This window comes from Zonotrichia leucophrys, chromosome 7, assembly GCF_028769735.1.
Source record: "Zonotrichia leucophrys gambelii isolate GWCS_2022_RI chromosome 7, RI_Zleu_2.0, whole genome shotgun sequence".
Lineage (NCBI taxonomy): Eukaryota > Metazoa > Chordata > Aves > Passeriformes > Passerellidae > Zonotrichia > Zonotrichia leucophrys.
In genome coordinates, this window is record NC_088177.1 from 999,503 (window position 1) to 1,025,779 (window position 26,277).

At 50.7% G+C, this 26,277-nt stretch overlaps 1 protein-coding gene across 1 annotated transcript; it reads left to right on the top strand.

Annotated features, from left to right (window-relative positions):
• The first annotated feature begins 8,993 nt into the window (after positions 1-8,993).
• RPRM (reprimo, TP53 dependent G2 arrest mediator homolog) lies at positions 8,994-9,932 on the top strand. Its single transcript, XM_064718354.1, has one exon. The coding sequence runs from the start codon at positions 9,243-9,245 to the stop codon at positions 9,654-9,656; it is 414 nt and encodes a 137-aa protein (XP_064574424.1). The 5' UTR covers positions 8,994-9,242; the 3' UTR covers positions 9,657-9,932.
• The last annotated feature ends 16,345 nt before the right edge of the window (positions 9,933-26,277 follow it).

The following is a 26,277-nucleotide window of genomic DNA, read 5'->3' on the forward strand; positions in this document are numbered from 1 at the left end:
AAGAAAAGTTTTAGTTGGGAAAAGAAATTCCCTCCTAAAAAAGCCTTGGATCTTTAGAGACTGGGAATGGGTTTTGTACAGAAACCAAAAATCCAAGTTTTGCTGGAATGAAAAACTTCCAGGAAACAGGAAAAAAAAAATATTCCCAAAAAAAAAAAAATCTCTTTTAATTGTGTGCAACAAAAATCCATGGAGCTTTTGGAATCAGCAAGGAGAGAACAATAAACTCTGAAATTAGCTGGAAAATGCTAATTAAAAATGCTATTTATAAATGCTAAATTTTAAGCCTGGCAGTCCCAGAGCTTTTCTTCGAATTCCAGATTCCCACGTGCCAGGCTCCAACATAATTCCAGGATTTAGGATTTCTTCATTTTTCAGATCTCAGTGAATCCCTGGCCAATCCCCAACAAAGGAAAGCAGGAGAAAATCGGGAGAGGGAAGGAGATGTCCAAGGCCTGGAAAGGCTCCTCCCCTTCCCCTCATATTTCCTTAGAATATTTTCCTCCTCTCTCCCAAAGAGAACTTCCCATCCCAGCTAGAGAGTTGAAAAATTTAAAAAATGAAAATACAGCAAAAGAAAAATTAAAATTTAAAAAGGAAAAAAAATAGGAAAAATTAAAATTTACAGGGAAAAATAAAATTTACAGGAAAAAATAAAATTTACAGGAAAAATAAAATCACAGGAAAATAAAATCACAGGAAAAAAAAAAATCACAGGAAAAAAAAATCACAGGAAAAAAAAAATCACAGGAAAAAAAAAATCACAGGAAAAAAAAAATCACAGGGAAAAAAAAATCACAGGGAAAAAAAATCACAGGGAAAAAAATAATCACAGGGAAATATCCTTTGCACATTTTAACTTTCATTTAAATGTTCTGAATGTGTGGAAAAGAGGTGGAAAAGAGCCAGGTTTGCACTCAAGGAGGTTCCTGCATTCCCTGATTTCCCTCTGGAGCCACCACTATCCCCTTTTTCCAAGAAAACTCTGGGAATAAAGGCAGGAAATTGGGGAAATCCCCAGCATGGAGCAGCGCTCCAGAGGATTCGTGGAATTCCCTGCTCAAAGAGCTGAAAATCCAACTGCTCCCAAAAACCCCGGGAGGTTTTGCTGGATTTGGGGAGCACCAGCAGCTCCCTCCTGGAGAAGGGCCTGGATCAGCCCTGGAACCCCTCCTGAGGAGCCTCTCCCACCCCAATCCAACATGGAATTCATCTAAAACCCCTGGATCCCACCTTTCCTTACCTTACCCTTCCTTTCCTTTTCCTTGAAATTTCCTTTCCCTGAAATTTCCTTTTCCTTGAAATTTCCTTTCCCTGAAATTTCCTTTTCCTTGAAATTTCCTTTCCCTGAAATTTCCTTTTCCTTGAAATTTCCTTTCCCTGAAATTTCCTTTTCCTTGAAATTTCCTTTCCCTGAAATTTCCTTTTCCTTGAAATTTCCTTTCCCTGAAATTTCCTTTTCCTTGAAATTTCCTTTCCCTGAAATTTCCTTTTCCTTGAAATTTCCTTTCCCTGAAATTTCCTTTTCCTTGAAATTTCCTTTCCCTGAAATTTCCTTTTCCTTGAAATTTCCTTTCCCTGAAATTTCCTTTCCCTTGAAATTTCCTTTCCCTGAAATTTCCTTTCCCTTGAAATTTCCTTTCCCTGAAATTTCCTTTTCCTTGAAATTTCCTTTCCCTGAAATTTCCTTTTCCTTGAAATTTCCTTTCCCTGAAATTTCCTTTTCCTTGAAATTTCCTTTCCCTGAAATTTCCTTTCCCTGAAATTTCCTTTTCCTTGAAATTTCCTTTCCCTGAAATTTCCTTTCCCTGAAATTTCCTTTTCCTTGAAATTTCCTTTCCCTGAAATTTCCTTTTCCTTGAAATTTCCTTTCCCTGAAATTTCCTTTTCCTTGAAATTTCCTTTCCCTGAAATTTCCTTTCCTTGAAATTTCCATTTCCTTGAAATTTCCATTTCCTTGAAATTTCCATTTCCTTGAAATTTCCTTTCCTTGAAATTTCCTTTCCTTTCCCTTTCCTTGAAATTTCCTTTCCTTTCCCTTTCCTTGAAATTTCCTTTCCTTTTCCTTTCCTTGAAATTTCCTTGAAATTTCCTTTCCTTGAAATTTCCTTTCCTTGAAATTTCCTTTCCTTGAAATTTCCTTTCCTTGAAATTTCCTTTCCTTGAAATTTCCTTTCCTTGAAATTTCCTTTCCTTGAAATTTCCTTTCCTTGAAATTTCCTTGAAATTTCCTTTCCTTGAAATTTCCTTTCCTTTCCTTGAAATTTCCTTTCCTTGAAATTTCCTTTCCTTTCCTTGAAATTTCCTTTCCTTTCCTTGAAATTTCCTTTCCTTTCCTTGAAATTTCTTTTCCTTGAAATTTCCTTTCCTTGAAATTTCCTTTCCTTGAAATTTCCTTTCCTTTCCTTGAAATTTCCTTTCCTTGAAATTTCCTTTCCTTGAATTTTCTTTTCCTTTCCTTGAAATTTCTTTTCCTTGAAATTTCCTTTCCTTTCCTTGAAATTTCTTTTCCTTGAAATTTCTTTTCCTTTCCTTGAAATTTCCTTTCCTTTCCTTGAAATTTCTTTTCCTTGAAATTTCCTTTTCTTTCCTTGAAATTTCCTTTCCTTGAAATTTCCTTTCCTTGAAATTTCCTTTCCTTGAAATTTCCTTTCCTTGAAATTTCCTTTCCTTTCCTTGAAATTTCTTTTCCTTGAAATTTCCTTTCCTTGAAATTTCCTTTCCTTGAAATTTCCTTTTCTTTCCTTGAAATTTCCTTTCCTTGAAATTTCCTTTCCTTGAAATTTCCTTTCCCTGAAATTTCCTTTTCCTTGAAATTTCCTTTCCCTGAAATTTCCTTTTCCTTGAAATTTCCTTTCCCTGAAATTTCCTTTTCCTTGAAATTTCCTTTCCCTGAAATTTCCTTTTCCTTGAAATTTCCTTTCCTTACCTTACCTTTCCCTTTCCTTTCCCTTCCCTTCCTTTTCCTTTCCCTTTCCTTTTCCTTTCCTTACCTTTCCCTTCCTTTTCCTTTCCTTTTCCTTTCCTTTTCCTTTCCCTTACCTTTTCCTTTCCCTTTCCCTTACCTTTTCCTTTCCCTTTCCCTTCCTTTTCCTTTCCTTTTCCTTTCCTTTTCCTTTCCCACTGCATTCCAGGAGAGGAATTCAGCCCCAGATCTCCTGGGCCAGGCAGCAAGGCCAGGCCGAACTCCGAGCTCTGTTTTGTCTGAGCCAGGCTCAACCCCCCCCAGCCTCATTTTCCCCTTTTGCCAAGGCCCTTCCCCACCCAGGACACCTGGATCTGATATCCAGGGCTGCCAAGGGCTGATCCCTGCACCTGGAGCTGGGATTTCACTCCCAAATCCCACAGGAAGAGCCCTCTCCATCCTCTTCAAATACTCCAATAAAGCCACTCCCCCATTCCTTATCCATGGTAAACGTGGATGGGCATGATTTCCTGGGAAAACTGTTCCATTCCCTGGGAAAATTGCTCCATCCCTGGGAAAAGGAGGGGATGGCACCAGCTGATGCATTTAATTGTTTTTTAACTGGAATTGTAGCTGTTCTTTATATAAAACCCTGTCACTGCTGCTCTGGGAATGTGACCAGAGTTTCCTACATTATCCCATGATCCCAAACTTATGGGAAGTTTCAAAAATCCCTATTGATTGGATGTCTGATACTAATGGGGATTTGTTGGTAGCAAACTGATAACAGTGACCAGACCAGGATTGCATTCCCAAGGATCCTTCCTGGAACTGCCAAGGGCACAGAGCTGCTCTGGCAATCCCAGCCCAGCCAGGAATTCCCAATTCCCAGTGTCCCATCCATCCCTGCCCTCTGGCACTGGGAGCCATTCCCTGGCTCCTGTCCCTCCATCCCTGTCCCCAGCCCCTCTCAGCTCTCCTGGAGCCCCTTCAGGCCCTGCCAGGGGCTCTGAGCTCTGCCTGGAGCCTTCCCTTCTCCAGCCATCATCCACAATTCCATGTGCTGCTCTGGCCCAGCATCAGGATTTGGGAGGCACCATGGGGAGAAGGCAGGGAGGGGTAAGAAAAGGAGATTTTGGAACAATTATTTTGCTGCATTTTGTCCCCAGAGAGAATCCCCAGTTCTTGGAGCTTCTCCGTGGCCTCCTCAGGACTCGCTCCAGAGCTTCTCTGTGCCAGGGCCTGCCCACCCTCCCAGCCAGGAATTCCCAACAATTCCCAACAATTCCCAGTGTCCCATCCATCCCTGCCCTCTGGCACTGGGAGCCATTCCCTGGCTCCTGTCCCTCCATCCCTGTCCCCAGCCCCTCTCAGCTCTCCTGGAGCCCCTTCAGGCCCTGCCAGGGGCTCTGAGGTTTTCCTGCATCCTTCCCTTCTCCAGGGGAACATTCCCAGCTCTCCCAGCCTTGGAACATCTCCGTGGCCTCTGGGGTCACTCAGCAGCTCCTCATCCCACCTGTCCATGGGATTGTTCTCCACCCTTTCATTCCTGCTTATCCCACTTGAGCAGAAGCAAGCAGGGATTTTTTACATCCCATAAAGGAGGATCCTGGAGTGGGATGTGGGCCCTGCTGGCAGTGTGGATTCCCAGATGGATCCTGGGATGAAAGGGATCCCAGCACAATCCTTTCCCTAATTTTGTATGCATTGCCCTGCTCGAACGGAACAAATTCCAATCACAACTGAAGTGAAAATGTAGGGGAAAAAACAGGGAAAAAAAAAAATCAAAGCTGCCAGGGTCCTAAATTTTCCCTGTGGATCTCCCCAGGGTTTTTCAGGCACTGGGATTCCCAGGGTTACCCCACAGGGAGGTGTGGTGGCTGCAGGAGCTCCCTGCCAGCCTGGGATGGTGGCAGGTACCCTGTCCATGGAAAGGCTGCAATGGGATGGGATTTAAGGTTCTCCCGGTCCCAAACCCTTCCATGGTCTGTGATTCCAGCCGTGGAATTCCCAGGAATCTGCAGCCCAAGGAAGGCAGCAGAGCTCTGCAGTGACAGCGAGCCAGGCCGGTGCTGCCGGGATTTCGGGAATGGGATTTGTGCCCTTGGGAAAGGGGAGCGGCGGGGAAGGGGCTGCCCGGAGCCCGCGGCTGTGCCCGTCCCGTTCCCGGGCTCATTCCCGTGTCCCGGTGCCTGGATCCCGGTACCCCGCCATCCCGGTATCCCGAGTGTCACTAGGTGTCACTGCTCTCCCGGCAATCCCGCTCCGCATTCCGGGAGTCAGGAAACAGGACCGGGATGTGTGGGACAGGGATGGGGGAACAGGACCGGGATGTGGGAAACGGGACCGGGATGGGGGAAACGGGACCGGGATGGGGGAAACGGGACCGGGATGGGGGAAACGGGACCGGGATGGGGGAAACAGGACCGGGATGTGTGGGACAGGGATGGGGGAACAGGACCGGGATGTGGGAATGGGACAGGGATGTGGGAATGGGACAGGGATGTGTGGGACAGGAATGTGGGAATGGGACAGGGATGTGGGAATGGGACAGGGATGTGTGGGACAGGGAGGGAACAGGAGCCTTATTGCCTCCAATTTTTCCTCTCTTAATTTAGGGATGGGATTATTCCTGTCCTAATTAAGGGATGGGATTATTCCTTCCATAACTTAGGGATTGTTCCTGTCCTAATTGAGGACGGGATTTTTCCTGCCATAACTCTGGGATGGGATTGTTCCTGCTATAACTTTGGAATGGGATTGTTCCTGTTCTAATTGAGGGATGGGATTGTTCCTGCCATAACTCTGGGATGGGATTGTTCCTGCCATAACTCCGGGATGGGATTGTTCCTGCCATAACTCCGGGATGGGATTTTTCCTGCCATAACTCTGGGATGGGATTGTTCCTGCTATAACTTTGGAATGGGATTGTTCCTGTTCTAATTGAGGGATGGGATTGTTCCTGCCATAACTCCGGGATGGGAAGCATTTTCCCATGGAGTTGCCAAGAGCTGGAGGTGAAGAGCTCAAGGACAGAGCTTGAGCCACGTGCCTGCTGAGAAGGGAGAGAGCCACGCTGCAAAGGGGAATGGTGTGGAGCTCCAAGAGCTCTTCCAGCTTTTCCCCTGGCTGCGGGAGCTGCCAGCCCTCCCTTGGCTCCTTAGAACCAATCCCATCTTCTCCTTCCTGCAGGAAAACAGAATGTTCCCACTGGATGAGGGAGCGAGGCAGGGCCAGCACGGCCCTGCTGCTGGGGGGATCTCGGCACTGAGGGGACCCCACAAGGGACTGTCACCCCTAAAGGTGCAGGGGGCAGGACAGGGGCACAGGTGGCATCCACCATCCAGTTCATGGCAGAATCACGGAATGCCTTTGTTGGAAAAGCCCCCCAGCACCGAGGCCCAAATGCCACCCCAAGCCACCACAGCAGGATGAATCAGCTGGAAGGGGTTTGGAAAACAAAACATCCTTTCTCCAGGCCTTGGCTTCTCCACCGGGTCATTCCCATGAGCAGCATACCAGGAAATCCTCAGGTGCCCCAGGGGGCAGGGATTGTCCCAGCCCCTCTGATCCCACATGGATTCCTGAAGCTGTCTGGGACGATCCCAATTCCACACACAAATCCCTGGGGCTGTTTGGGATGATCCCATCCCCATACAGAGATCCCTGGGGCTGTTTGGGATGATCCCAATTCCACACACAAATCCCTGGGGCTGTTTGGGATGATCCCAACCCCACACACAGATCCCTGGGGCTGTTTGGGATGATCCCACACAGATCCCTGGGGCTGTTTGGGATGATCCCACACTGATCCCTGGGGCTGTTTGGGATGATCCCAACTCCACACACAGATCCCTGGGGCTCTTTGGGATGATCCCACACAGATCCCTGGCACAGTTTGGGATGGTCCCATCTCCACTCGGGAAGGACAGCACAGGGTTAAACTCGGCTGCAGCTGCAGCTCCGCATCCTCGCTCTCCTCCAGGAAATCTCCAAGTCACGGCTGGGCCGGAGCTCAGAGCTGGGCCTGGCCGCGCTGCCCATCCCTGGGAGTGCCAGGGAGCTGCAGTGCCGGGATACACGCCCAGCCCACGGCTCTGCTGTCGGCAGCTGCTGGAGCCTCCAGCTCTTCCCAAACCTCCAAAATCACCCGTGGGAAACTGGCCCGGGGCAGCCCCAGGCTGGGCAATACCCTGAGCGGAGTGGGACGAGAATTCCCAGCAATTCCCAGGCGTTTGGGATTCCCAGGGAATTTGGGTCCCTGGGGTGCTGGGGCGGCTGGGCAGGGATGGGCAGTGGGATCCAGGGGTCCCGGGGCTGGCACCGCTCCTCTGGCACCACCCCACGCACACGGGTGTAGCAGATAGGGCCTGGCGTTCGGAAGATCTCGTGATGTTACGGGAAGACAGGGCCCCTGCCCCCTTAGATAAGAAAATTAACATAGGAATGCAGCCCCCTGAACCGGATTCCAGTAATTTTCCACTTGCCCAGGTAACTTTCCATCCCTACTAACCATAGATGGTAAGGACAGACCCCCACCTGACGTAGAAGCCCCCTAGACTATAAAACCCCACGGGAAGAGAGAATAAAGGCCTTTGATCCTCCACCACATTGGTGTCCGCGTGTTTCTTAGGCCCGAGCGGCCCTGGGAAATGGGCCGCCTGCCTTGGATCAGAAGGCAACACACAGGAGGGCTCCAAAACGTTCTGAGCTGGATCTGCCATGAAAACAGAGCTGGGGGAACTTTGGGAATGGGGGTTCCACCACCCCAGCCCACAGGGCCCCAAAGGGCTGCTCTGGCTCTTCCCGCGGCTCCCAGGACTGGCCCTGCACCCCTGGGCACAGAAACTTCTCCAAAATGTGTTTTCTCAAAAAAAAAAAAACCCACTCCCACTTCCCTGGGAGTGCACAGCCCAGAGCTCACTGCGGCTAAAACCCACTGAGAAATCCTACAAAATCTGCTCCCTGCGAGTTCCCCTAAAAGCACTCCCAATCCCATTCCCTCAGAGCCACTTCCCAAAGGCCCCTCTCTCAGGAAAGTCCATCCCTGAAACCCCTTTGCCCAAACCCAGCACAAATCCCACGGGCAAAAATCCTGTTCCCCCATTGCCCCAAATCCCTCCATTCCCCCAAATCCCCCCATTGCCCCAAGTCCCTCCATTCCTCCAAATCCCCCCATTCCCCCGAATCCCCCTCCTCATTCCCCTCAGAACATCTCCCACCAAAACCCATGCCCCAAACGTCCCTCACATCCCCCCCAGCCCCATTGCAGCCCTGCAAGCCCCAATCCCATTCTCCTGACCCCCAAATCCTCCCTTCGCACACCCAGAGCCCCTCCCAGCCCCTTGCCTGTTGTAATCCTCACTGCAGCGTTGTTCTTGCCTCTCTGCTGGGGCTCTTCTCCATTCTCTGCAGCTCAGTCCTTCCTGTCTTCTCAGGGGCTCCTCCTGGGCTCTCGACCCACCCCTATTTATCTCAGTTACCTTCACGAGCTACAGCTGCTGCCCAACCAAGGACCCTGCAGCTGCAGCTCGTTTGGAGCAACTCGGACCCACACAGGTCTTACAATACAACATATATTCAGGCCCCACATTGACACACACAGATCTTACAATACAACATATATTCAGGCCCCCACACTTGCCCACGCCCCCTCCCTCCTCCCCGAACCCGCTCCCCTCCCGACCCTTTGCCATGCCGGACTCTCTTCCCAAAAACGCCGTCCTCCCCATTTTCCTGACCCGCCATCCCGATTCCCAAACATTCCCCACAAAGCCGCTCCTCTTCCCACGCCGACCCCTCCTCTGTCACCCCAAATCCCCTCCCTGACCCTTTCCCATCCCTCTCCTCCCTTTTCCCCCTCCCGCCCCAAACCCTTTCCCCTCCCTTCTCCTCCTCCCTCCCCATCCAAACCCTTCCCCTTTCCCCTTCCTCCATCCTCAAATCTTCTCCGCTCCCTCTCTTCCTCCCTCCCCATCCAAGCCCTCCTTTCCTCCCTCTCTCCCTCACTCCACTCCACCCCCTCTCCCCTCCCTTCTGCCCCTCCCTCCCTATCCCCTCCCTCCCTATCTCCATCCCAACCCCTCTCCCGTCCCTCCCTATCTCCATCCCAATCCCCCTCCCCTCCATCCTTTCCCTCCCTCCCGGCCCATCCCGGTCCCTCCCGGGGCGGAGCAGGAGCGGAGCGGGCGGTGCCGGGCGGGCAGCGCGGCGGCTCCGCGGGCGCGGGGCAGCGCGGAGCGGCCAGGCTGGGCTCGCCTGGGCTCGGCACGGCTCCGCCCGGCCCGGCTCGGGCCGCCTGCATGCGGCGGCGGCGGCGGCGGGGCTGCCGGCAGGGATGAACGGCTCCTCGGCGGGGCTCCCGGCGGGGCTGAGCGGATCCCTGGGGGCTCCGGCAGGACTGAACGGATCCCTGGCAATGCCGGCGGCCCCGAACGGCTCCTCGGCGGCGGCGGCGGGGCTGCTGGCGGGGGCCGGGGGCGCGGCGCTGGAGCTGGAGCGGGCGCTGCGCTGCTGCACCGCCGCCTCCGTGGTGACCGACGGCAGCGGCGCGGCGGCCGACGAGCGCAGCCTGTACATCATGCGCGTGGTGCAGATCGCCGTCATGTGCGTGCTGGCCCTCACCGTGGTGTTCGGCATCTTCTTCCTCGGCTGCAACCTCCTCATCAAGTCCGAGGGCATGATCAACTTTCTGGTCAAGGAGCGCCGCCCGTCCAAGGAGGTGGAGGCGGTGGTGGTGGGGCCGTACTGACCGCGGCGCCGAGCCCGGGCTGCCCGCCGGACTGACCGACGGACCGACAGCCGGACTGACCGACCGCCGGACTGACTGACCGTCCGCAGCCCTCCCGCGGACACGCGGGGTCCGCCCGGAGCTTTTCCTACTCAGAAACCCCAGGCGAATGGATGCCGGCGTGCCGGAGGTCGGGAGATGCTCGGGGTGGCCGGAGCCGCCCATCCCGGCCCATCCCGGCCCGGTCCGGTCCCGCCGCCCGCGGCTGCCGAAGTAAAGCGTGCTCTGATGGCAACAGGTCTGGGCTCCTTATTCCGTCCGCCTCCATCCCTTCCCCTTCCCTTTCCCCTTCCCTTCCCTCCCACCCGCCAGTCCCGGGATGCGGCCGGGATGAATCTGTCCCTGAGCCCCCGCGGCCCGTCCGGCCGGGATTTCCCGTCCAGCCGGGCTACATCTTCCCTTTCCCAGCGTTTTTCCAGCCCTTTCCCAGCCCTTTTCCAGCGCTTTCCCGGCCCCCGGGGCTGGCCGAGCGCGGGACCCGCATCCCTGCGCGCCGGGAGATGCGGGAATTGCGTTCCTGCCCCTGTACCCGGGGAAAGCACCCAGCCCAGCCCGGCGGGATCCCGCTGCCCGGGAATACAGCGGCAATTCTGGCTCTGGGAAAGCACAAACCCAGGTTTTATTATCCCAGCCACAAGCCGGACCAACAGGTGACTTGGCGCGGGCACATCCCAGGCAGGGAGAAGCCGCTGCTCCCACGGGATTTGGATTTCACCGTCCGTTCCCTCCCCAGGGATCTTCCCGAGCTGTTTCTCCCATTCCCGGGGGCTCCGCTGGCTCCTGGATAAACCCGTGCTCCCACAGGCGCTTCCCGGGAATCCCGGCAGCGGGATGGGCACACAGAGGCTCCGACAACCTGCGGGAAAATCGCTCTCCCGACACCCAAATTCCTGCCGGGAAATATTGATTGTCCGTGGTTTTTAGTGCTGGAAGCTTTTGGAGCTTCCTGGTTTATCCCGGGGCTGGAGATGGCCGAGCTGCCGAGATTTAATGGGCGCCCCTAGGAGAGGTTATCGGGAGTTTAAAGCGGGGATGGGGAAGGTGAAATCCATTTACAGCTGGGCTGGAAGGGGTGGAAAAAGCCGGAGCTGCCAGAGGCGCTCGTGGGAGAGGCTGAGGCAGAGCAGAGCATCCCCATGGAATCAATTCCCCGCGCCCGGCAGGAATCTCGGCAGCGATCCCTCATTTCCAGCCGCATTCAGGGCAGGACAAAGAACAGATCTGCCTGTTCTCCCGGGAACAAACACACCCCGGGTCGGGAATCACAGAGCTGACGTGTTCCCCAGGCTGCAGAGATGAACCCAAAATTCCCCTTTTTTTACCCTTCAGTGCCGGAGGAACGTTGGGAAAAGGGGAATTTTAGGATAGCACAGGAAGAGGGAGAAATAATGGAGAGGTTTCAGTCACTCCGAAGCATTTGCAGCTGTTGAACTGGAATGCTTTGTGGTGTGGTGGAGAACACGAGCATTCCCGAATCCTGGAATGCTTGGGCACTTTTTGGCAGTTAATACATCAGGAATCCTTCACTAATTACAGGGAAGGCTTAGAGTGGAACACATTTTAATTAACCTTAATTCCCGACACCGGAATTCCAAGCCAAGGCAAACTCCTGGTTCTGACCTAAAATTGTGGAATTTTCAGCCTCAATCCAAGATCTCTCCTTGCCTGGTGCCCCCGCTCTAATCCAGTGTTTGTGGCTCTAATCCCTAAAAATATTCCTCATTTTAGGCAGGGATGTGTTGGGGAAAGGGTTTTTCCTGCGGGGTGATGTGGGGATGCTGGGACACATCCAGTGCATCCATGGGATTTGGGAATTGGAGAACAGATGGGATATTATAACCTGAGCATGGGCTGGGAGAGGGAGGGCGAGGAAAAACCTCTCAGACTCTGGGACCACCTCAATCCCACATTTTTGGGGTGATGGAGGAGCAGGAACCTCATGGGGAACCGAGATTTTCCAGCTGCTCCCACCATTTTTAGGAAAACACCTGGAAAGCTGCAGGAAGAATCTGTGGGATTGACAAATTTTGGATTTTTTAGGGCTTTTTTGGGGGTGAACAACACCCAAAAATTCCCAAGGAGGGCAGGTCCCCGATGGAATACTTGGAATTCTCCTGGAGTCCAGCAATGCGAGACTCCAGCGTGACTTTGCTGGAGCCGGGGTTGGAATGCTCTCACCCCAGGCTCCCTGAATTCCTAATTCCTGTCTCCACAGCCATGACATCATCCCCATGGATTAAATCCCAGTGCCAGCAGCTCCAGCACAGAGCTCAAGGCCACACACCCTCAGCGCTCGTATTCCAGCTGGAAAATCCCAGAAAAATCCTTTGCTGGGAATAAACGCCCCCAAATCCTGCCTGGATCTTGGGGCCAGCCGCTGCCCCTGCTTTCCCCAGGAATGCAGGATGGGAGAACAAGGATGGATTTCCCCCTTCCAGCCCCAAAGTGCTGTGCACCCATCCCTGGACAATCCTGGAGGTGCTCCCAGAGCCCCTCTGGAGAGGCTGGGCTGAGATCTCAGCCGGGAGAAATTCATTAAAATTCATTAAAATTCATTAAAATTCATTAAAATTCATTAAAATCACTTCTGGAGTTTCCAGCACCTCTGGACAGCCCCGGAGCCCTCCAGGTAATGGCTTTGGGATTTTCATCCTCTGCCTCCCACCTCTTTTTGGGAATCCTCATCCAGCCCCAGAGGGGAAGGAGCGCTTTGGCTGCTCAGCCACACCGGGAGCGAGGGGGTTAATTCCAATTCCATGTTCAGGCCACATTCCCAACGATTTTTAAAGCAGCTCGGCTGTAATGAGGGAAAATCTGCACCCGGAGTTCATTTGGAGCTAAAAAGTGAAATCTTTGTAGGGACAGAGCAGCTCCAGCTTCCTGGTTTGCCTTAATATTTATTATTCCAAATGGAATCCGTTCCTGGATCCTGCAGCCCTGGGGCTGGCAACTCTTAATGAAAGGATGTTCCCCAAAAACCCCAATATTCAGATGAGAATCCCTCTAAATATCCCAATATTCAGCTGAGAATCCATCTAAAAATCCCAATATTCACGTGCAAAATATTCACCACTATAAAATTCCTGATACTCAGCTGGGATGCCCCTGTAAAATTCCTGGTATTTGGTTGGATCCCCCGCTAAAAATCCCAATATTCAGATGGGAATCCCTCTACATATCCCAATATTCACCTGCAAAATATTCACCACTATAAAATTCCTCATATTCAGCTCGGGATCCTCTTCTAAATATCCCAATATTCAGCTGGGAATCCTTCTAAAAATCCCAATATTCAGCTGCAAAATATTCACCACTATAAAATTCCTCATATTCAGCTGGGGTCCCCCTCTAAAAGTCCCAATATTCAAATAGGAATCCCTCTAAAAGTCCCAATAATCACCTGAAAAATATTCACCACTATAAAATTCCTCATATTCAGCTCGGGATCCTCCTCTAAATATCCCAATAATCAGCTGGGATCCTCCTCTAAAAATCCCAATAATCAGCGGGGAACACACTTTAAAAATCCCAGTATTCAGAAGATAACCCCTCCTAAAAATCCCACTGTTCAGCTGGGGACCTGCTTTAAAAATCCCGATTTTCAGCTGTCCCTCATTAGCGGGAGCCCATTAACGATCATTAAGGAGCTCTCATGTTTGTGCCCATGGATGGATCGGCTCCCATTGATCCCAGCGGGAACAACGCTCCAGCCCCGGGGCACAGCCCAGCAGGGCCAGCTCCGGAATTAAGGGTTGGAGCTGCTGTTCCAAAATCGGAATTTTGGAACCAAATTTCTGCAGGCAACTCCCAGCCCCTGAGCCTGGAACTGTAATTCCCAAGCTCTGGAGTGAAAGGGTTGGTGCAGGAATTATTTTGAAGTGTTCAGGGGAATGTTGGAATTAAGGGTTGGTTTCTCTCATCACAAAATTCCCTGAGTCTTCCAAGGTGAAATTCGAACAACAGCATCTTCTCCCTTTGCTGAACTGAGTTCCAGCCCAAGGAATATTGGTGGATATGGAATTTCTTCCCTCTGGAATATGGGAGCGCTGGGAATGTTCCCCTGGAGAAGGGAAGGATCCAGGGAGAGCTTCCAGAACATTCCAGGGCCTGAAGGGGCTCCAGGAGAGCTGAGAGGGGCTGGGGACAGGGATGGAGGGACAGGAGCCAGGGAATGGCTCCCAGTGCCAGAGGGCAGGGATGGGTGGGACACTGGGAATTGGGAATTCCTGGCTGGGCTGGGATTGCCAGAGCAGCCCCTGGATCCCTGGCAGTGCCCAAGGCCAGGCTGGACATTGGGGCACCCTGGGACAGTGGAATGGGATGGTTTGAAAATCCCTTCCATCCCAAACCACTCCATAATTCCATGATTTATCAAAATGATCACTGATGCATTTACTGGGATCTGTTTTTTTTTTTTTTTTTTATAGACACCTTTATTATTTCATGCCAAAAATCCAATATTTTTTATTGCTGGGGCCCAGACACTTCCACTGAAGATGGAAGCTGAGGGAAGTTGGAGCTTTCCAGGGCTGAGCAGATCCATCAAATCAGCCACGGGCAGCTTGGGACCTATTCCACAGTTATGGGATGTATTTTTAGCCCGTGGAAAAACAGTGCCAGGAGCACCTGATATGACAAACACACGCAGCAATCCATCACTGTCCTGGCTGTTATTCCATCACAATCTGGAGGGTTTCACTTCCCCACTCCTTGCTGCTGTTTGGGAAGTGTCTCCAGGGAGCCTGGCTGGAGAAACCAGGGAGGGAGATGGGGATGGGGATGGAGGAGGTGGAAGCAGGATGAAATAAATGGAATTGGGATGGAGGAGATGGAAAGGGAATGGAGGAGATGGAAATAAAGGAAATGGAGCCAGGATGGAGGAGATGGAATCAGGATGAAATAAAAGGAGTCAGGGTGAAGGAGATGGAAAGGGAATAGAAGAGATGGAAATGAAGGGAATGGAGTCAGGATGGAGGAGATGGAATCAGGATGAAATAAAAGGAGTCAGGATGGAAGAGATGGAAATGAAGTCAGGATGGAGGAGATGAAGGAGATGGAATAGGGATGGAAGAGATGGAGTGAGAATGGAGGAGATGGAAATAAAGGAAATGGAGCCAGGATGGAGGAGATGGAATCAGGATGAAATAAAAGGAACCAGGATGAAGGAGATGAAGTGGGGATGGAGGATATGGAGATGGAGTGAGGATGGAGGAGATGGAGCAGGGATGGAGGAGATGGAATGGGAATGGAAGAGATGGAAATGAAGGAAATGGATGAAGGAGATGGAATCAGGACAAAATAAATGGAGTGAGGATGAAGGAGATGGAATAGGGATGGAGGAGACAGGGTGGTAAAAGAAGAGATGGGAATAAAGGAAATGGAATCAGGATGAAGGAGGTGGAGTGGGGATGAAGGAGATGGAATAGGGATGAAATAAATGGAATCAGGATGAAAGAGATGGAGCAGGGATAGAGGAGATGGAATGGGAATGGGAGAGATGGAAATAAAGGAAATTGATGAAGGAGATGGAGTCAGGATGAAGGAGATGGAGTGGGGACTTCTCCCTGTCTCCAGCAACATCCAAGGAGCTGAAGATGAGGATTCACCCATGGATATTGGATCCAAGAGGAATGTAGGGATGATTTCACAGTGGGAAAAATGCAAACGTGGATTAAACCCTGACACAGAAATTCTCAGGGGTGTTTGGGGCTGTACTTGTGAATATGCCCTGGAATTAATGATGGATTCCTAGCCCTGGATAATGGAAGCTCCAAATCCCCAATGAACTGGGAAGGGAGAGGAACATCAATAAAAATCCCCAGGAATCTGGAAAAGTTATGAAGAAATAAATCTACTAAATAAAAACGTTGATTTCCAGAGAAATGGAAAGGAGTGTGGAATGTGGGATCCCAGCAGCAAATAATCCCTAATTCCATGGGTCAAACCCCTTTGGAATATCAGCAGAGGGGGAGCCAAGAATCATCTTAATTCTCTTTGCACATTCCATGCACTTCCCACCCCTTTTTTCTCTTTTCCAATTTTAATTCCAAACTGTGGAGCCAAAGGTTGTTGCAGGAATTATTCTGAACTCTTGGACACCTGTTGGAATTAAGGGTTGGTTTTTCTCACCCCAAAATTCCAGGAGTCCTCCAAGGTGAAATTTTACCAACAGCATCTTCTCCCAGGCCCATTTTGTCACAGGAATTACAGCTGGAACAAAGCAAATCCATGGGACAGCCTTGAAGTGGGAAATGAATTCCCTTGGGAAATAAGAGGATGCTATTGGGAAATGGAGGCCAGCAGGAATTAGCTAATGAGCCCTGACATTGGTCATCCTTGGACGCAGCAGGAAAACCCAGACATTAATTAAAGTGAGGGTTTCGGGAAAAATGATGAACTTTGCTGTAAAAGGAGCTCAAAGCTTCCAGGGAGCTCTGTGGTGCCCTGGAGGAGCTGGGGCATTAATTGGATTAAAGGCTTGGGGAGACCTGGAACAGCAGCTCTGGGCTGTGGAACAGGGAAAAGGTCTGGGAATTCATGGGAATTCATGGGGGACTTGATATGAAACCACGGAATTGTTTGGGTTGGGAAAGACCTGAGCGAGCCATGAACCATCCCCGTTAACCCTGTCCCCAAGTGCCACCTCCACAGGGCTGGGAACACTCCCAGGGATGGGGATTCCACCTCTGAGGGCTGTGCCAGGGCTGGAATTCCCTTCCAGGAGGTTTTTACTGGAAAATAAAGGGAAAAAAGAAAACAAGGATATTTGTACCATCAATAAAGGGAAAAAAAAAAAAAAAAAGGAAAATAAAGGAAAATTGGGAGGTTTGCACTTGAAATAAATGGGAAAAGGGAAAACAAAGAGGTTTGCCCCTGAAATGGAGGGAAATAAATGGAAATAAAGGAAAAGTGAGAGGTTTGCAGAGCCAGAGGCTTTGCTTCCATCTCATTTTAAACTGGAAAATCACCTCCTGCCATCCAGGCTTCAGCAGGGGATTAGGAACTGTCCGGGACATAAAGGGAAAATAAAGGATGGAAGATTTTATGACAGGAGAAAAATGAACAATAGCCCAAATCCATCTGCGAGGGAGAAAGGGCCAATCCCTGCTTTCTGCTGGGTGTAATGTGATTTCTGCAGCATTTTCTGTCTGATAAGCAGGGATGAAGTGTTTGTGTTGGGAAAATTCTGTGTGCTCAGGAAAGGCTCATTTCAAGGGAGGAGAAGGGAGACGGAGCGTGGCCTCCAACTTCTCTGGGATAATTATCCAGAATTGTCTTCTCCCACACAAAACCCACCCACGAGAAATGCTGGATCCAGGTGCACAGCCCATCCGCACAGGGACAGGGTGGGAATGGCAAAGGGATTGTTTGGAGAAGCCTCCAAATCCAAGTTCTGCTGTCCCTGAGCTCTCCCAGCTCCAGCCCGGCCTCCTTTGGGAAGGGATTGATTCCCAAAAATCCAGGGGTGCAGCTGCCTCTGGGATTGGGGATTCACCTTGGGAAAAACACCTGAAATTCCCAGGAATCCCGTCCCAAATGCAGATTTTTGGGAAGCAGAGGGACACCTGCAGCCAGGGTTAACTCTGAGCTCGGCTTTAACTTCAGGAGCCTCTCAGGTTCTGAGTCCCCATCCAGGCTGGAATTCCCTGTTTCTCTGGAAGCCTCAACTTCCAGGGATTCCCTGACTCCTTGCCCTAATTCCTCCCTGCTTTCCTGCCCTGCAGCAGGCAGGGAGTGCCCAAGGAGAGAATCTTCACCTGATCCAATCCCTTGGGATTCCAGGCTGGAGAAGCAGGATCTCCATCCAGGGCAATCCCACCCCTGGAATTCCAATTGTAATTCCCAAACTCTGCCAAAGGAGCAGGAAAATCACCCCTGAGGCTCCATCCCCTGCATCCAGCTGCCCAGTGCCTCCCATTCCTGCAGGGATTTCAAATCCACGTGGATGTGGCACGGATTGGGCCGGGGAAGGGCTGGGAATTTTGGGATCCCACGCCCTCAGAGGGTTTTCCCAACCCAAATCCTTCTGTGATTCTCCAATTCTGCTCCTCATTTCCTGGCTTTCAAAAGTGCTTGGATCAGTATTCCCTCAGCTCTCCCAAGGTTTTGGGTCTGGAAGATTTCCTCAAGAAATGTATTTGGGAAAATTAAGGGTTGGCACAAATAACAGATCCAGGCATCCCAAAGTTTACTGGGACAACTGGAAAGCTGCTGCTTGCAGTTTTGCACCACATCCCAACACTTTCCCTGGCTCAGAAATCTGCTTTTCCACAAAATCTACTCATTTTTCCATAGATTCCAATTATCTTCCACGATCTGCTTGACTTGGGAAAATATTTCAAGCTCTGGAAATTTGGAGCGACTGACTTTGAAATAAAGATTCCAAGAAAACTTTAAAATAAATGATTCTTTTAGGAAATAACTGAGATGGCTGGAAAACATTTGGGATACTGAGAATTCCTTAATTCCTGCCTTTCCAGTATGTCCATCCATATTTTAAAATTTGGCTGTAATTTGAGAGAGGAAAAGCAGCAGCTCCAAGGAGCCCTGGAGGAATGGGGAAACTCTGGGATAAAGGGATATAAAACTATGAGGAATTGAGCAATCCATGAAGCCTGGAGGAGTTTTCCTTCTTCTAATCAGTTCTCCAAGAGGCACAAAACTGGAAAACCGAAATTCCAGCCCTGGATACCACCAGAGTGGTTTCCTTGGTGATTGTAACCATGGGAAGGACTTGGACTCCCTTCCCTGAGCCTGAGTGAGCTTCTTCTGATTAAACCAAACAAACAAAACCATAGAAAAAAGCAAAATAAAAAGAAAAACTGAAATATTTTTTCCACTCAGGTGCCATTTTCATGTTTGGGATTCAGCTCCTGCTGCATTTTGAACACGTTTCCTAATGGCTCCAAACCCAGAGGGAATCAGCAGTTCCTGACCTGTCTGCTGCCCTTGTTCCCACTTTTCATTGAGTTTGAAAACTTGGAAAATATCTCTAATGCTGTCAAATCCAATCCTTGGCCTGCCAAGGTCCCCAAGTGCCACATCCACGGGGCTTTAAATCCCTCCAGGAATGGGAACTCCACCTCCCAGCCTTTTCCATGCAGGAATTTTCCCAATATTTTCCCGGGCTGTGTCACACCAGGGCTGGGACATCCCAACTGTCCTCAGCCTCTTTCCCACCAAAAAGGCATTTCCAGGAGCATCCCTGGAATCTGCAGCACAATTCCTGCTTTAAGGAATCCCTGAGATCCCTCCTGCTGCAGTTCCCAGGTGGCACCAGGAGCTAAAACCAGGTCCAAGGTGGTTTGGGATCAACTCTGCAAAGGCTCCTCATCCCTAAATCCCTGGGCCCAGCCTTTCCCAGGTTCTCATCCCTGAATCCCTGGGACCAGCCTTTCCCAGGTTCTCATCCCTAAATCCCTGGGCCCAGCCTTTCCCAGGTTCTCATCCCTGAATCCCTGGGACCAGCCTTTCCCAGGTTCTTATCCCTAAATCCCTGAAACAAGCCTTTTCTAGGTTCTCATCCCTGAATCCCTAAATCCCTGCGACCAGCCTTTTCCAAGTTCTCATCCCTGAATCCCTAGGCCCAGCTTTTCCAAGGCTCCTCATCCCTAAATCCCTGGGCCCAGCCTTTCCCAGGTTCTCATCCCTAAATCCCTGGGCCCAGCCTTTCCCAGGTTCTCATCCCTGAATCCCTGGGCCCAGCTTTTCCCAGGCTCCTCATCCCTAAATCCCTGAATCCCTGGGCCCAGCCTTTCCCAGGTTCTCATCCCTAAATCCCTGGGCCCAGCCTTTCCCAGGTTCTCATCCCTAAATCCCTAAATCCCTGGGCCCAGCCTTTCCCAGGTTCTCATCCCTAAATCCCTGAATCCCTGGGCCCAGCCTTTCCCAGGTTCTCATCCCTAAATCCCTGGGCCCAGCCTTTCCCAGGTTCTCATCCCTAAATCCCTGGGCCCAGCCTTTCCCAGGTCCTCATCCCTAAATCCCTGGGCCCAGCCTTTCCCAGGTTCTCATCCCTAAATCCCTGGGACCAGCCTTTCCCAGGTTCTCATCCCTAAATCCCTGAATCCCTGGGCCCAGCCTTTCCCAGGTTCTCATCCCTAAATCCCTGAATCCCTGGGCCCAGCCTTTCCCAGGTTCTCATCCCTAAATCCCTGGGCCCAGCTTTTCCCAGGCTCCTCATCCCTGAATCCTTGAATCCCTGGCCCCAGCCTTTCCCAGGCTCCTCATCCCCAAATCCCTTTCCCAGGCTCCTGGTTCCAGCCCCTTCCAACGCTGCCCCTTCCCCTCCTGTGGAGCTGCTGCCAGGTGGATGCAGGAGCTGAGAGCTGCTCCTGCCTCATTCCTCCCGGGAATTTCACCTGATGGAAGTCTGGGATCCAGCCAGGCTCAGCTTTTCCTGCACAAAGCAGGAATGGCAGCAGAGGAAACAGGAATGCTGCAGATGGAGCAGAGGGAGAGGCTGCTCCCCACTTCCAGCCAGACCTTCCTCCCTCACAGATAATATTCCGTGAATTCCCCATCCCAAACCCACTATTCCAATGGAAATGAGCTCCTGAAAGTCCCTGAGCTGTGAGCTGGGCCTTTGGACAGAAATCATTCCCAAAAACCATTCCATGGTGTGGGATACACACAGCGATGGCAGCCCTGCCAGCTCTGGGTTTGGGCACAACCAGGGAACACTGGGCACCAAAAAATGGGAGAAAAACTCCAAAAGGAGGAGGAAGAACTCCAAAAGGAGGAGGAGGAGGAAAAACTCCAAAAGCTTAAACTCCAGAAACTTAACACTGGATCTTAAATCTTGGAGTAAAACAAGTTTTTATCCCAAATGCACATCCCACTGAATAAGGGGAGGTTGGCTTTAACCATCTTCTTTCCCTAAAAATAAACCAGCAAAAATTCCCTGCAAATTAAACATTCTAAAAGGATGGGTTAGTGAAAAATCAAGGATTTCTCTTCAACTCCAAGATTTTTCTCCAGCACAAAAATTTCTCTTCCAGAGATTTGTCCTCCCATCTGAGGGAGGTTGGGCTCTGCCAAAAATTCCTGGAAGAAAGCAGGGATTTGGGGAAGCCCTGAATCTTTGGGTGCAGATTCCCAGCTCTACACTCCTATAAATTCTTTTTTTTTTTTCCAACTGGAATTATTTTGTCCAATGAGGAAGGCTCACTTAGGAAAGGAATGTTAATGTGCACGGAGTTGTAGACACAGAGTTGTAAATGTTCCATGGGAACATCCCAGCTACTCTTGGGTTTAATGTATGCAGACCAAGTGGGAGAAATTCTCCCAGTGCCAAATTTTCCAGCTGGGATCTCATTTGAGCAGCTCCACTCCAGCCATCCCTTTGTATCCCGATGGAAATGAAGGGGAGAGAGGGAAAATGTTGTTCCAAAGCATGGATCTCCCATGCCACCTCCAGTTTCAGGCAATTCCAGCCCCACTGGGAGCTCAGGGAGTTCATCACTCCAAAATCAGGAGGATTTATTGTGGTTTCATGGAGCTGAGGAATGGTTTAGGCTGGGGAATCCTCCAGGATAATGGACAGGAGCCAGGGAATGGCTCCCACTGGGCAGGGATGGATGGGACATTGGGAATTGGGAATTCCCAGAGCAGCTGGGGCTGCCCCTGCATCCCTGGCAGTGCCCAAGGCCAGGCTGGAGGAGCTGGGATGGTGAGAGGTGTCCCTGCCCATGGATGGGATGGGAAATAAATGGGATTTAAGGTCCTTTCCACCCCAAACCATCCCATAATTCCATGGAATCTGAGTGTGCGTTGTCCAGCCTGATAGAGGGAGGTTAAACCCCTGCAGCAGAACAGATCCTGGCATTAAATCCAATTTTCGGGATGACATTTCTCCCCTTGGGACACTCCATGAAAAACAAACCTGGATGGACACCCCGAACACAAACCCAGAAAAATCTCAGATATTCCAATATTTGCCCAAAGGAGCCAACCCTGTTATTAATTTTTAATCCAAACATTTCTCTGTGAAGAAAGGCCTCAGGAATGAGCTTCTCCTGGAATGACATCCATGGAAAATATCAGGAGTTACAGAAGGAAGTAACAGATGTCACTCAGGCTCCCCTGCTCCCATCCCTAATTAAGTTGGGAACCAATCAGCTCTCATTAACATATGGAGCTTTTCCCAAACATATTTCCTTTGGTTTAAAAATATCCCATTCCTGCCACACAGGGAATAACGGCTAGGGGAATATTTACCTTTCAGCAAGTGATTTGCATATTTAAATTTAATTTTTTTTAATGGATGTTGAACAATTCTGATCCAAAAGGAAAAGGGACCCTCCAAGAACAGGGAGCAGGAGGTGGCTGTGCAGCATTCCCAGGGAAGGCAAATTTCTGGGAGCTGTTCTCAGGGTGGGAAGGGCTTCAATATCCCATTTTTGGGAAATTTTCCTGCATACCCTTGGATTAATCATGACAAAACAGGGACTGGCCTGGCTTTTCGTATCCTATGAAAATAGGGGGAAAATCTCATTTTAATTCATGAGAGCTGTGCTCAGGATTTTGGGAATGATCAAATCCATCCAGGGAGAGCTGAGAGAGGGACTGGGGACAGGGATGGAGGGACAGGAGCCAGGGAATGGCTCCCAGTGCCAGAGGGCAGGGATGGATGGGACATTGGGAATTGGGAATTCCTGCCTGGGCTGGGATTGCCAGAGCAGCCCCTGGATCCCTGGCAGTGCCCAAGGCCAGGCTGGGGCACCCTGGGATGGGGAAGGTGTCCCTGCCCATGGGATGGGATGGCATCAGGCCCTGCCAGGGGCTCTGAGCTCTCCCTGGATCCTTCCCTTCTCCAGGAGAACATTCCCAGCTCTCCCAGCCTGGCTGCAGAGCAGGGACAGAGCCCTTCCCAACATCATCCCCATGAACCATTTGAATTCCTCTTTACAGCATCCTTCCCTTGGAAAAGCTCAGGAAAACCTTCCCATCCTTTGTGAGCTGCAGCAGCTGCTCAGGGGGAGCCTCTGCCCATCCCTGGGGGCGAGGGGAGGGATCAGGAGGGGAGGGATAGGAGGGGAGGGATAGATCAGGAAGGGTTGAATGGATCCGAGGAGATGGGATGGATCCCAAGGGGGATGGGATGGATTCTGAGGGGAGGGGATGGATCCCAACGGAGATCCCGAGGGGATGGGATGGATCCAGGAGATAGATCAGGAGGGAATGGATCCCAGGGAAGGGATGGATGGATGGATGGATGGATGGATGGATGGATGGATGGATGGATGGATGGATGGATGGATGGATGGATGGATGGAAGGAAGGAATCTATCAGGAGGGGAGGGGATGGATCCAAGGGGATCAGTCAGGATGAGATGGATGAATCTCAGGGGATGAGATGGATCCGAGAGGATGGATCCTGAGGGAGATGGGATGGATCTGAAGGTATGGGATCCATGGATCCAAGGGGGTGAGATTCATAGATCAGGAGGGGATGGATGGATCCGAGGGGGATGGGATGGACCAGGAGGGAATGGATGGATCAGATCCTGAGGGGGATGGATCAGGAGGGGATGGAACAGAGTGGATGGGATCTATCAGGAGAGGAGGGGATGGATGGATCCAAGGGGATTGGTCAGGACGAGATGGGATGGATCTGAGAGGATGGGATCCATGCATCCGAGTGGATGAAATTCATTGATCAGGAGGGGATGGATGGATGGACGGATGGATGGATGGATGGATGGATGGATGGATGGATGGATGGATGGATGGATGGATTCGAGGGGATGGATTGGGAGGGAATGATGGATCGGATCCTGAGGGGATCAGGATCAGGAGGGGGATGGGATGGATCAACAGGGAATGGAAGGATCTGAGGGGGATGGGATTCATTGATCTGAGGGGGATGGATCAGGATCAGGAGGGGATTCATGGATCCTTGGGGATGGATCAAGAGGGAATGGATCAGGAGGGGATGGATGGATTGGGAGGAGATGGGATGGATCCTGAGGGGATGGATCAGGAGCGGATGGGATGGATGGATCCTGAGGGGGATGGTTGGATATGAGGGGGATGGATGGATCAGGCAGGGATGGGATGGACGGATCTGAGGGGATGGATTGGGAGGGAATGGATGGATAGATCCGAGGGGATGGATGGATCCGAGGGGATGGATCAGGAGGGGATGGACGGATAGATCCGAGGGGATGGATGGATCTGAGGGGATGGATTGGGAGGGAATGGATGGATAGATCCGAGGGGATGGATGGATCCTGGGGGATGGGATGGATCCCAAGGGGATGGATGGATCCGAGGGGATGGATGGATGGATGGATGGATGGATCCTGAGGGGGATGGTTGGATATGAGGGGGATGGATGGATCAGGCAGGGATGGAATGGATGGATCAGGAGGAGATGGATGGATAGATCAGAGGGGATGGATGGATCCTGGGGATGGGATGGATCCAAGGGGATGGATGGATCCGAGGGATGGATGGATCCTGGGGATGGGATGGATCCCAAGGGGATGGATGGATCCGAGGGGATGGATGGATGGATGGATGGATGGATGGATGGATGGATGGATGGATGGATGGCCCGGAGCTCATCGAGGCGTGCCCTGATGCCGTGTGACACAGCACTGCCCCGTGCTGTCCCCGCTGCCCAGGACAATCGATTCTGGAGCAGAGAGAACCCAGGGTTATGTAACTGCGGCATCCAGCGGTGCAGCACAAACACCCCGGCTCCTCCCCGCTCCCACAGCCTGATCCCAGCCTGAAAGATACGAGAAATGGGCTTTGTGCTGGAATATTTGACAGAATTCCAGTGTCCCAGCAGATCCCTGCGGGATCAGGGGCACACAGCTTTCCCTGCCCTGCTGCCTTGAAATTCCACACCAAAAATCCATCAGCTCCCAACACTGCCCCAGGGCAGCTCGTTTTTCCAGGCCACTCTCCTGTCACATCCCTGCTCTCTCACTCAGTGCCTGCTTTTATTTAAAAAACCAAATTACCCAACACTGAACCCCTCACCCACCTCCCTTTGTCCCCAAAACCCCACAGAGACTGCAGGAAATTCTGCTCTGAGCTCCCCCAGGGCTGGGGGTTTTGTCCTTTCCTCAGCTGCCCCCAAGAATTTGGGGTTGGGAAGGAAATTCCTCTTGGAATTGTTGGTAATCCCTTAAATTTATTGTATTTTTAAGCACTCAGGTTTACTCTAAATTGCCTTATCCTTCTCCTGTGAAGCCTCATCTCACCCAACACTCCTGTGCCTGCACCACGTTCCCACTCTCATTTCATGCCAGGGATGGAATCAGTGTGAGGAAAACACAATTCCAAAAGCCGCTGGAATTTGGTGAAATCCACCACCACCCTTTTCTCACACCCAATTCTCCAACCCTCTCCTTCCTTAAGGAAAACTGCTGGAGCTTATTTAGGATTTCAGAGGCACCTCAGCACCCAAAAGTGACCAAATTCCATGGAAATCACCCAGATTTGGGTGGGAAATGCTTCAGCTCTCAGCTGTTATCACCTTCCAATGGATTTTGGTATTCCCTGGATCCCCAAGGTGGGATTTTGTGGGAAAGCAAAACATTCCTGGCCTGAAATCCAACAATTCCCAAGGCATCTGAAGGATCAGAGAGCACCCCTGGCTCTCCTACTCCTGAGTTACTCCTTGAGTAGAATTTGAGACGTGGAAATTAATAAAAAGAGGCCCCAGCCTGGCAGGGAAAAGCAGAACAGACTCATCCACAGCCTGGCTTGGGCTTTTCCCCCATATTTTCAATCATTCCACCTTTTTTTGCCCAGTGGGATTCATCCCTCTGCTGCTCCCAAGCTGCTTTTCCAGGATGGATTCATGCCTTGACAGGTTTGGGATTTTAAAACTCCAACTCTACAGCAAAAAGCAGCAAATAAAATCAATAATGAGCACGGCTGGCTGAAAAAAACATAGAAGATAATTTGAAAAAAGACTCCAAATTCAGGAGTTTACACATTGCAGGGAAAACCAATCAATTCCCTGGAATGGTTTTGCTGGCACTGCTGGAGTTGTGTTTTAAAAGGAATAAAAAATGAAAAATGCCACCAAGGCGGGCCAAGGTCTTTGTTTGCTCCTGATCCGAGGGGAAAAAAAGGGGGAAAAACCCAATTGAATCCCAATGGATGTAAAATCCTCACCTTTCCCATTAAAACTGGGAATTGCAGCTGCCCCTCTGGTCTCACTGAAATGTCAGAGCCTTGCTCTGCAAAACCAGCAAAAACACCAACAGGAATCCTGGAACAGCTGAATTCCCTCTCATTTACTTCCACACAAACCCCAGGACTGCAGCAGGACAAAACCAGCCACAGAAATCTTGGGAAAAGTTAAATTTATATTGAATTATTCATTATTTATATGGAATTATATATTAAAGTTAAATTTATATTGGATTATTTTCACTTCTCCCACAGGAAAGACAGGCTGAGGGTTCCAGGCCCACCCCAGGCAGGAGCTGCACCTTCCCAGGAACAATTCCTGCCCAAAATTCCAGGAAATTTTCCCTCTCCCACCTCCTTCCCACCCTGTTTTCCTGACATTTCAGCCAACCCCAGCACTTTCAGAATAAATTGTATTTTTACA